This window comes from Sphaeramia orbicularis, unplaced genomic scaffold (genome assembly GCF_902148855.1).
Source record: "Sphaeramia orbicularis unplaced genomic scaffold, fSphaOr1.1, whole genome shotgun sequence".
Taxonomy (NCBI): Eukaryota; Metazoa; Chordata; class Actinopteri; order Kurtiformes; family Apogonidae; genus Sphaeramia; species Sphaeramia orbicularis.
In genome coordinates this window covers 25,001-37,496 of record NW_021941481.1, presented here as the reverse complement: position 1 = coordinate 37,496, position 12,496 = coordinate 25,001, and the positions used below count along the sequence as shown (strand labels likewise).

The following is a 12,496-nucleotide window of genomic DNA, read 5'->3' as shown; positions in this document are numbered from 1 at the left end:
TCTATTCTCTGCCTATAAATGTTTCAAAAGCCCAGTTTCTAAAATGGGATAAATGCACATGAAGATTCATATGAGAAGGTAAACGACCAAGGATACGCTACGACACATTACAGTTACCTAAAAACAAAGGAGCTCTGTCACTTCCAGATGTGAACTATTATTTTCATGCTGTGTCATTTGACTTACTGCTGTGATAAGGGATGTGTTCTCAGTGGAAAGATATTGAAGTTTCAACATTCAAATATTCAGTTCAGACAAACATTGGAGAAACAGACTCCAGTTTACATTAAACAGAAGTGTAATCTCAGCCCAGTGACTTCCTTCACACTGGATGTACAGTACTCCACAGTGAAACAACTACAAACAGGAAAGGAAACTGGAGTTAAAATGGATTTCATTTGATAATAACTTCATTCCAGGAAAATCTGATGATAGATTTAAAAGTTGGGCTGAAAAAGGAATTACAGGCATATGCACGATTATGAAAAAAGCAGAAATGAAAAGCTTCCAGGAGTTAAAAAATATTCATAAATTAACTAATCAGGACTTCTTTAGATAAATGCAAATGAGGAACTGTTACATTAAAGAGATTAAAACACGTGAGGATCAAACACATCCCATCATAAAACTACTTCTACAAGCTTATGGAGGTGCTGTCCCAGAAACTGGGTCAGCTTTGTACGGGTGTTTGATGGATTCTAGAAATGATTCAACACTGTAGATTCAACCCAAATGGGAAACAGAGCTGGGTGAGAAGATCCAGAGGAGATCTGGGACGATATGTGGGAAACACAGCAGCCAACATCACAGTCACCTGAAGGGAGAGAATTTAAGAGGAAACATCTAATTCATTATTTCATCCCACCTGAAATTCAAAGTAAACAAATGAAGACTCAACAGCCGTGGTGCAGACTCTGGAACCCCATGGATCCAGATCACACACAGGTTCTGGAAATGCTCATATCCAGGCCTTCAGGGGGAAGGTCCACTCAGCTCTGTGTGAGCTGTTGGATATGGAATCCCAAATTCTGCTCTAGTTCTGGACCTGGGACCTTTGGAAGAAGCAGTGCAGAAGTCAGACACATATGTGGTCCAGGTCCTCCTGGTGGACGTGAAGAAGACCAGAACACAGAGGTGTCCTCAGACTGAGGCTCCGTCTGATAAACAATGGATTCAATCATAGATGATCGACTTCTGGAACATCTGACACATGAACTGAAGTTCAAAGAAAAGCTCTGCATGAAAAACTGGGGAAAATGGCCGACGTTCACAGACACGTGCATCTGTTCATGTTCTGTCTCCATCACAGCCTCTTCTTTTCATCTGTTTTTTTTTTTTGTTTTCTTTTCCTGCTCCTCACCTGAGGAGACTGTTTTATATTGTTAAAAATTGAGAAATAAAAATTGTTAAAAAAAAAAAAGTAATGAAACTAATTCATTTAGCTACAAAGTCATAAGTAACGTAAATACATTTGAAATGAGTAATAAATGTAATGTAAGTTACTCCACTTTGTTGGTAACTTCCCTGTTTGAAGGTGCATCCTAAAATACTCATCTGTGGTTTGATATTCTGTCCACTCCAGCTACCTGAAAAAACAATGCCTAATAAACCACTTAATACTAATCACTCCAATAATTACTGTTGAGCACAATAACCTAAAACAGCTGTTAGCAAAAATATCATGTGTAGCCGAGCAGTTTGTCAAAGCACAGACACACAAATGTAGAAGGAAACTGAACATGGAACGACAACACTGGTAGAGCTAACTGATCTGAGGAGGATCATATCCTGCAGTTGTCTTCTACAGTCATAAAACAAACCAAACACAGACAAATATTTAGCTGCAGTTCTGGTTCAGGGTGAACTCCCAAGAGTTTGACTGGTTTGACTGGAGGAGGAGTGAAAAACACACCAGGAGGAAAACAGACCAGTGTGGAGCACAACAGAACCTGTACAGTCTGTTTGGGCTTCACGTGTCTTTAATGCATTTGAATGAACGGAAACACGGACCTGACCAGTTCTGGAGTTAACCTGGAGGGGGAGGGGGGCGGGGTTAAGGCTAACAGCTCAAACAAAACTTTAAACAGCACTAACGAAGCACAAACAAACACCACTTCTGTTCATTTTGGAGCCAGTGGGGGGGCTGGCTGACCTCAGAATGACCTGTAGAAGAATTGTTTTTCAATAACCATAATAGCACAAACGAAAACTTTTATTGCACTAACCAGCACTAACGACGACGCACAAACGAATGTGAATATTTATCCAGAGGTTTTCGTTGGGTGGGGGGCCAACTTCATGCAGGTCAGAATTCCCCATGCCATCAGCCAAGGTTATTATCGTTAACGAAAAGTAATGAAGTGACCAAAACTAGAAGTGTAAAAACATTTTCGTTAACTGAAATAAATACAAACTAGAACCGTAACTAACTGAAACTGTGTTGTGTGTTTATAAAACGAACTAAAACACATAAAAATTATGGATCAAATTCCCTCCATTTTCATCTTTGTCAATGTTGGATTGATACAAAATTGATTTATTTCACTCTAGCAATTTTAGCTGCTGTCTCCATACGACACTTTTTGCTCCGTCACTTGTGTTCACTGTGGTTTCCAGTCGTCTTCTGGTCCCCACTCTACCTGGAAACATGGAGACTAAAGCAGCAGAGTCCTGTCTGGGATTGATTTGAATAGGAGCACAGAGAAGAAGAGAAAAGAGACCACTGAACTACAACTGAACTACAACTGAACTACAACTGAACTACAACTAAACTACAACTAAACTACAACTGAACTACAACTGAACTACAGCTAAACTACAACTGAACTACAACTAAACTACAACTGAACTACAACTGAACTACAACTGAACTACAACTAAACTACAACTGAACTACAACTGAACTACAACTGAACTACAACTGAACTAAAACTGAACTACAACTGAACTACAGCTAAACTACAACTGAACTACAACTAAACTACAACTGAACTACAACTGAACTACAACTAAACTACAACTGAACTACAACTGAACTAAAACTGAACTACAACTGAACTACAACTGAACTAAAACTAAACTACAACTGAACTACAACTAAACTACAACTGAACTACAACTGAACTACAACTGAACTACAACTAAACTACAACTGAACTAAAACTGAACTACAACTGAACTACAACTGAACTAAAACTGAACTACAACTGAACTACAACTAAACTACAACTGAACTACAGCTAAACTACAACTAAACTACAACTGAACTACAACTGAACTACAACTGAACTACAACTGAACTAAAACTAAACTACAACTGAACTACAACTAAACTACAACTGAACTAAAACTGAACTACAACTGAACTACAACTGAACTACAACTGAACTAAAACTGAACTACAACTGAACTACAACTGAACTACAGCTAAACTACAACTGAACTACAACTAAACTACAACTGAACTACAACTGAACTACAACTGAACTACAACTAAACTACAACTGAACTACAACTGAACTACAACTGAACTAAAACTAAACTACAACTGAACTAAAACTGAACTACAACTGAACTACAACTGAACTACAGCTAAACTACAACTGAACTACAACTAAACTACAACTGAACTACAACTGAACTACAACTGAACTAAAACTAAACTACAACTGAACTACAACTAAACTACAACTGAACTACAACTGAACTACAACTAAACTACAACTGAACTACAACTGAACTACAACTAAACTACAACTGAACTACAACTGAACTACAGCTAAACTACAACTGAACTACAACTGAACTACAACTGAACTACAACTGAACTACAACTGAACTACAACTAAACTACAACTAAACTAAAACTAAACTACAACTGAACTACAACTGAACTAAAACTAAACTACAACTAAACTACAACTGAACTACAACTGAACTACAACTAAACTACAACTAAACTAAAACTGAACTACAACTGAACTACAACTAAACTAAAACTAAACTACAACTAAACATTCAGTAAAAAATGGAATCTAATAAAAACTACCAAACCTGCTCTAAAAATGAGTTAAAACTGAATTAGAGAAAAAAAAGTCCAAACTAAATAAAACTAAACTAGAATGAAAAATCCAAAACTATTAGAACCTTGCCATCAGCAGCTGTGCTTATATATATATATATATATATATATAGATAGATAGATATATATAGATATATATATATATTCTCTTTTAATTGAAAGAATTCAGATTTTTTTTCACACATGGAAAAAACAAATACACAAACTCTAGATGTCCAGAGAGTGGGTGTAAAAAAAACCAAAGCATCTGCATCAGCTCCTCATGGTCCTGGCATACAGGATCTGAAAGGAAAGAATCAATGTAGAAATAAAGATAAATCACAACACAAAAACAGATTTCCTTCAGGGTTTTGGGTTCATATTCGGGCATTCATCTCACCCATCCCTCCCAGTGTTGCACAAAAAAATCCCTCATCAGATTTACAGTAAAGGTTTGTCTTTCCATCCTATAAACTCCTGTGGTTACGTCTGTCCAACTATTTATTGTCTGTTCTTCTTGTGTCGTCCATCGTTTAGTTATTGCCTTTTTTCCTGCAGCTAGTATACAGACAGACAGACAGACAGACAGACAGACTGTCATAAACAGAGGTACCAGCTTGTATTTAAAGGGTACTAGTACTTGTCACTGGGGGTGTACTTTTTTCAGACATCTCTGTCCCCTTTGTAATGGTCCATTTTTGAAGCTTAAGTACTTTATATAGAAAGAAAACTCTCCTATAGTTGATAATGCCATGATGTTTAAAGTTTGAACCGGTGGACTAACTGAGAAAAAAAAAAAAAAAAAAAAAAACGGCATAGGCAAGCTACGACATCAAGACATGGAGGAGTGAATGAAAACTGGATCAAACAGAGATAAAGGCAATAATCAGAGGTTCTAATAAGAGAAATAAATGATTAGGCTATTATCATTGAGCTAATTGGGCTGTTAAATTAAAACACAAAGGATTATTAAATATAATATAGAGTAATTAATAATAATAATAATAATAATAATAATAATAATTTATTTGTAAAGCGCTTCCAATCAAAGTGCTGTACAGATATAAAATCAATCACAATAAGACAATAAAACATAAAAGCTAAAACCATCAACAGTAAACACACATCATGACTTATAACACAGAGTAAACCAGTGGGTCTTGAGCTTTACTTTAAAAACCTCCACAGAACATGCCTGCCTTCTGTCCAGAGGAAGACTGTTCCAGAGTGTTGGTGCACAGAAAGAAATAGTCCATGGGCCAATAGGGGTCACCGTGCACCCCCCCCATAACAGTACTAGACCATGAGTTTTTATTCCCTTGGACCTTCCTGAAGAAGAAAATATGATGCCAACATCTAAATTTTGGGATGGACTACCCATCAGCAGACATTTTCAAAATGTCCGCCGACGCGACTGGAAAAATCCTGTTCGGGCTCATAACTTTGCAAATATGACAGATAGAGACGTGATTTTGGTGTCTATACCTATGTGTTTGAGTACCAGCAATCCAATAAACCACATTATAACAACCTATGACCATCTCTTCAACTTTAGAATTGAAAAATATCAGTTTCAGACAATAATTTTGAGTGGTGCCTCAAGAATTGATTCCCTGTTTCATGTGTTTTTTTCAGTGATTCACCTGCGCATTATCAATGGAAGAACAGTATTTTCTCAAATTCTATTTTGTCATAAAAATGTACTTACATCTTCTTTTTTCTTTTAAGGTGTCCATTCTGAATGAAAATGGCGCACAAGAAACGTAAGAGGGACGTGAGTGTCACCGACACTGGTCACGAATCTGAACTCTGCATCATTCATTACACGGACACGTCATCATTAACTTTCACAGCATTGACAGGAGAGGCTGGCAAAGCTGAAAGAAATAAAACAGCAAAGACTTTCTGAGCCTGTAGATTCTGTTCATCGGATGACCCATATCTGTTCGCAAATTCCAGATACAGCTGGGGAGCACCAGGGATATCATCGCGAATGCTACAAGCGGTTCACATCAAATTTGAGAAGACTTTCATCCTCGTCAACCTCTTCATCGGTAACTGAAACCAAGACTGGTCGTCCATCAAGGTGCCCCTCTAATGAAAGCGAGAGATTCATCTTAATCCAGACTGCGTTTTCTGCAACAAAGTTGGCAGGAAAAAAGTCAACAAAGGAGGCGCCTGGACAACTGAACCGACATCTAGATTGGAATATGCTGGAGGTGACACTGTTCTCAAAATTGCAGAAGACCGGAAAGATTTGGAGATGCTTCGAAGGATCAAAGGCTATGACCTTTACGCGTGTGAGGCTCAATACCATAGAAGTTGCAGAGCTATATATATTAGAGACCCATGGCGTAGCAGCGACCCGCAAGCTACGTCTCACCAGGCCATGATGGAAGAGCCTTTGATCCTTCGAAGCATCTCAAAATCTTTCCGGTCTTCTGCAATTTTGAGAAGTGTCACCTCCAGCATATTCCAATCTAGATGTCGGTTCAGTTGTCCAGGCGCCTCCTTTGTTGACTTTTTTCCTGCCAACTTTGTTGCAGAAAACGCAGTCTGGATTAAGATGAATCTCTCGCTTTCATTAGAGGGGCACCTTGATGGACGACCAGTCTTGGTTTCAGTTACCGATGAAGAGGTTGACGAGGATGAAAGTCTTCTCAAATTTGATGTGAACCGCTTGTAGCATTCGCGATGATATCCCTGGTGCTCCCCAGCTGTATCTGGAATTTGCGAACAGATATGGGTCATCCGATGAACAGAATCTACAGGCTCAGAAAGTCTTTGCTGTTTTATTTCTTTCAGCTTTGCCAGCCTCTCCTGTCAATGCTGTGAAAGTTAATGATGACGTGTCCGTGTAATGAATGATGCAGAGTTCAGATTCGTGACCAGTGTCGGTGACACTCTCGTCCCTCTTACGTTTCTTGTGCGCCATTTTCATTCAGAATGGACACCTTAAAAGAAAAAAGAAGATGTAAGTACATTTTTATGACAAAATAGAATTTGAGAAAATACTGTTCTTCCATTGATAATGCGCAGGTGAATCACTGAAAAAAACACATGAAACAGGGAATCAATTCTTGAGGCACCACTCAAAATTATTGTCTGAAACTGATATTTTTCAATTCTAAAGTTGAAGAGATGGTCATAGGTTGTTATAATGTGGTTTATTGGATTGCTGGTACTCAAACACATAGGTATAGACACCAAAATCACGTCTCTATCTGTCATATTTGCAAAGTTATGAGCCCGAACAGGATTTTTCCAGTCGCGTCGGCGGCCATTTTGAAAATGTCTGCTGATGGGTAGTCCATCCCAAAATTTAGATGTTGGCATCATATTTTCTTCTTCAGGAAGGTCCAAGGGAATAAAAAATCATGGTCTAGTACTGTTATGGGGGGGGTGCACGGTGATCCCTGTTGGCCCATGGACTATGATCTTTCATTCCACAGTACTGTTTGGATATTAAACAGTACTGTTTGGATATTAAACAGTACTGTTTGGATATTAAACAGTACTGTTCGGATATTAAACAGTACTGTTCGGATATTAAACAGTACTGTTTGGATATTAAACAGTACTGTTCGGATATTAAACAGTACTGTTTGGATATTAAACACTACTGTTTGGATATTAAACAGTACTGTTCTGATATTAAACAGTACTGTTCTGATATTAAACAGTATTGTTTGGATATTAAACAGTACTGTTCTGATATGAAACAGTACTGTTTGGATATGAAACAGTACTGTTTGGATATGAAACAGTACTGTTCTGATATGAAACAGTACTGTTCTGATATTAAACAGTACTGTTTGGATATGAAACAGTACTGTTTGGATATTTTTAGGTATTTATTCAAATGCAGATATTGTGGCAGAGGTTTATTTGAGTTTTTTGGTTTCCTTTATTGTTTTTATCTTATTGAATATAATTAAACAGTGTTCTATTCAATAATGGTTCTTTGAATCCTCCTAAAAACACTGTTTTCTGTCTGAGGCAGATGTTGGTTCCTTTGTTTGGATTGAACTCCAATCCTGTTCTGATGTTAGTTGTGAACTAATAGAATCTGAACATTTGAACAGGATCTGAAACTGGAATGTCTGGAAAACACAGTTTCAGTTTGAACACAGTTGGAACATTTGCTGATAGAACATTAGATCCTGTTGGGATCAAATACAAATGTGTTTAGGATTTATGCAGATTTATGATGGAATTCAATTGTTCACGGAAAAAAAAGTAAAAAAAACAAAACTAAACAAACCATTCAAAGAAGCCTTTGTAACAGTATGGTGTATCTGGTATGGTGGTCCTGGTCCTGGGTTTGTGTGGTATCCAGACCCCTGTCCACCCACAGGCCTAACCCAGACCACCCCCCCACACTTCCTCCTCCGTCTCTAACCTTTAACCTTTATTATCATCGTTCCAGTTCAGAGTAAATGATCCGCTCAGACTTACTGTGTTCCTGACAGGAAACCACTGCAGCGTCTTCTGCCTCCACAGGTTTAACTTGGACTGTTCATGTTTGTTGTGTCAGTGGGTGGTTCTGAGCAAGGCTGCAATAGTTTAGGAGTTTCATCCTAGTTTAGTTTGATTTAGTTTGGACTGTTTTTCTCTAATTCAGTTTGTTTTAATTTGTTTTTAGAGCAGGTTTGATAGTTTTTATTAGTTTTCATTTTTTTTCTAAATGCTTAGTTTACTTGTTGTTTAGTTAATTTTAGTTTAGTTGTAATTTAGTTTAGTTTAGTTTTAGTTTAGTTGTAATTTAGTTTAGTTTAGTTTAATTTTAGTTTAATTTAATTTTAGTTTAATTTTAGTTTAGTTTTAGTTTAGTTTTTTGTAGCTTAGTTTTAGTTTAGTGTTTTAGTTTAGTTGAAGTTTAGTTTTAGTTTTGTTGTAGTTAAGTTAAGTTAAATTTAGTTTAGTTTTAGTTTAGTTGTAGTTTAGTTTAATTTAGTTTTAGTTTACCTGTAGTTTAGTTTAGTTTTAGTGTAGTTTTGTTGTAGTTTAATTTCAGTTTAGTGTTTCAGTTTAGTTGAAGTTTAGTTTTAGTTTAGTTGTAGTTTAGTTTAGTTTTAGTTTTAATTTAGTTTAGTTTAATTTTAGTTTAATTTAATTTTAGTTTAGTTTTAGTTTTAGTTTATTTTTTTGTAGTTTAGTTTTAGTTTAGTGTTTTACTTTAGTTGAAGTTTAGTTTTAGTTTAGTTGTAGTTAAGTTTAATTTAGTTGTAGTTTAGTTGAAGTTTAGTTTTAGTTCAGTTGTAGTTAAGTTTAGTTTAGTTGTAGTTTTAGTTGTAGTTTAGTTTTAGTTTAGTTGTAGTTTAGTTTTAGTTTAGTTGAAGTTTAGTTTTAGTTTATTTTTTTATAGTTTAGTTTTAGTTTAGTGTTTTAGTTTAGTTGCAGTTTAGTTGTAGTTAAGTTTAGTTTAGTTGTAGTTTAGTTTTAGTTTAGTTGAAGTTTAGTTTTAGTTTAGTTGTAGTTTAATTTAGTTGTAGTTTAGTTGTAGTTTAGTTTTAGTTTAGTTGTAGTTTAGTTTAGTTTTAGTTTAGTTGTAGTTTAGTTGTAGTTTAGTTTTAGTTTATTTTTTATAGTTTAGTTTTAGTTTAGTGTTTTAGTTTAGTTGCAGTTTAGTTGTAGTTTAGTTTTGTTTAGTGTTAGTTTAGTTTTAGTTGTAGTTTAGTTGTAGTTCAGTTGTAGTTCAGTTGCATTTAAGTTGTAGTTTAGTTGTAGTTAAGTTTAGTTTAGTTGTAGTTTAGTTTTAGTTTAGTTGAAGTTTAGTTTTAGTTTAGTTGTAGTTTAATTTTAGTTGTAGTTTAGTTGTAGTTTAGTTTTAGTTTAGTTGTAGTTTAGTTTAGTTTTAGTTTAGTTGTAGTTTAGTTGTAGTTTAGTTTTAGTTTATTTTTTTATAGTTTAGTTTTAGTTTAGTGTTTTAGTTTAGTTGCAGTTTAGTTGTAGTTTAGTTTTTGTTTAGTGTTAGTTTAGTTTTAGTTGTAGTTTAGTTGTAGTTCAGTTGTAGTTCAGTTGCATTTAAGTTGTAGTTTAGTTGTAGTTCAGTTGTAGTTTAGTTGTAGTTCAGTTGTAGTTCAGTTGTAGTTTAGTTTAGTTGTAGTTCAGTTGTAGTTCAGTTGTAGTTTAGTTTTAGTTCAGTTGTAGTTCAGTTGTAGTTCAGTTGTAGTTTAGTTGTAGTTCAGTTGTAGTTTAGTTGTAGTTCAGTTGTAGTTCAGTTGTAGTTTAGTTGTAGTTCAGTTGTAGTGCAGTTGTAGTTCAGTTGTAGTGCAGTTTAGTTGTAGTTCAGTTGTAGTGCAGTTGTAGTTCAGTTGTAGTTTAGTTTAGTTGTAGTTCAGTTGTAGTTTAGTTGTAGTTTAGTTATAGTTCAGTTGTAGTTCAGTTGTAGTTTAGTTGTAGTTCAGTTGTAGTTCAGTTGTAGTTTAGTTGTAGTTCAGTTGTAGTTTAGTTGTAGTTCAGTTGTAGTTCAGTTGTAGTTTAGTTGTAGTTCAGTTGTAGTTCAGTTGTAGTTTAGTTGTAGTTCAGTTGTAGTTCAGTTGTAGTTCAGTTGTAGTTTAGTTGTAGTTCAGTTGTAGTTTAGTTTAGTTGTAGTTCAGTTGTTGTTCAGTTGTAGTTTAGTTTTAGTTCAGTTGTAGTTCAGTTGTAGTTCAGTTGTAGTTTAGTTTAGTTGTAGTTCAGTTGTAGTTCAGTTGTAGTGCAGTTGTAGTTCAGTTGTAGTTTAGTTTAGTTGTAGTTCAGTTGTAGTGCAGTTGTAGTTTAGTTGTAGTTCAGTTGTAGTTCAGTTGTAGTTCAGTTGTAGTTTAGTTGTAGTTCAGTTGTAGTTCAGTTGTAGTTTAGTTGTAGTTCAGTTGTAGTTTAGTTTAGTTGTAGTTCAGTTGTAGTTCAGTTGTAGTGCAGTTGTAGTTCAGTTGTAGTTTAGTTTAGTTGTAGTTCAGTTGTAGTTCAGTTGTAGTGCAGTTGTAGTTCAGTTGTAGTTTAGTTTAGTTGCAGTTTAGTTGTAGTTCAGTTGTAGTTCAGTTGTAGTTTAGTTTAGTTGTAGTTTAGTTGTAGTTCAGTTGTAGTTCAGTTGTAGTTTAGTTTTAGTTCAGTTGTAGTTCAGTTGTAGTTCAGTTGTAGTTTAGTTTAGTTGTAGTTTAGTTGTAGTTCAGTTGTAGTTCAGTTGTAGTTTAGTTTAGTTGTAGTTCAGTTGTAGTTCAGTTGTAGTTTAGTTGTAGTTCAGTTGTAGTTCAGTTGTAGTTTAGTTTAGTTGTAGTTCAGTTGTAGTTCAGTTGTAGTTTAGTTTTAGTTCAGTTGTAGTTCAGTTGTAGTTCAGTTGTAGTTTAGTTGTAGTTCAGTTGTAGTTTAGTTGTAGTTCAGTTGTAGTTCAGTTGTAGTTTAGTTGTAGTTCAGTTGTAGTGCAGTTGTAGTTCAGTTGTAGTGCAGTTTAGTTGTAGTTCAGTTGTAGTGCAGTTGTAGTTCAGTTGTAGTTTAGTTTAGTTGTAGTTCAGTTGTAGTTTAGTTGTAGTTTAGTTATAGTTCAGTTGTAGTTCAGTTGTAGTTTAGTTGTAGTTCAGTTGTAGTTCAGTTGTAGTTTAGTTGTAGTTCAGTTGTAGTTTAGTTGTAGTTTAGTTGTAGTTCAGTTGTAGTTCAGTTGTAGTTTAGTTGTAGTTCAGTTGTAGTTTAATTTTAGTTCAGTTGTAGTTCAGTTGTAGTTCAGTTGTAGTTTAGTTGTAGTTCAGTTGTAGTTTAGTTTAGTTGTAGTTCAGTTGTTGTTCAGTTGTAGTTTAGTTTTAGTTCAGTTGTAGTTCAGTTGTAGTTCAGTTGTAGTTCAGTTGTAGTTTAGTTTAGTTGTAGTTCAGTTGTAGTTCAGTTGTAGTGCAGTTGTAGTTCAGTTGTAGTTTAGTTTAGTTGTAGTTCAGTTGTAGTGCAGTTGTAGTTTAGTTGTAGTTCAGTTGTAGTTCAGTTGTAGTTCAGTTGTAGTTCAGTTGTAGTTAGTTGTAGTTCAGTTGTAGTTCAGTTGTAGTTTAGTTGTAGTTCAGTTGTAGTTTAGTTTAGTTGTAGTTCAGTTGTAGTTCAGTTGTAGTGCAGTTGTAGTTCAGTTGTAGTTTAGTTTAGTTGTAGTTCAGTTGTAGTTCAGTTGTAGTGCAGTTGTAGTTCAGTTGTAGTTTAGTTTAGTTGTAGTTTAGTTGTAGTTCAGTTGTAGTTCAGTTGTAGTTTAGTTTAGTTGTAGTTTAGTTGTAGTTCAGTTGTAGTTCAGTTGTAGTTTAGTTTTAGTTCAGTTGTAGTTCAGTTGTAGTTCAGTTGTAGTTTAGTTTAGTTGTAGTTTAGTTGTAGTTCAGTTGTAGTTCAGTTGTAGTTTAGTTTAGTTGTAGTTCAGTTGTAGTTCAGTTGTAGTTTAGTTGTAGTTCAGTGGTAGTTCAGTTGTAGTTTAGTTGTAGTCTAGTTGTAGTT

At 35.1% G+C, this 12,496-nt stretch overlaps 1 protein-coding gene across 1 annotated transcript in view; it reads left to right on the top strand.

Moving 5' to 3' along the window:
• Nucleotides 1–8,349: 8,349 nt before the first annotated feature.
• LOC115415943 (anoctamin-1-like) overlaps nt 8,350–12,496 on the top strand; it is a gene marked incomplete at its 3' end in the record, with an annotated part of 23,354 nt that continues 19,207 nt past the window's right edge. The window contains exon 1 of the mRNA XM_030129625.1: nt 8,350–8,361. Within this exon, the coding sequence (XP_029985485.1) occupies nt 8,350–8,361 (12 nt within the window). The remainder of the gene's footprint in view (nt 8,362–12,496) is intronic.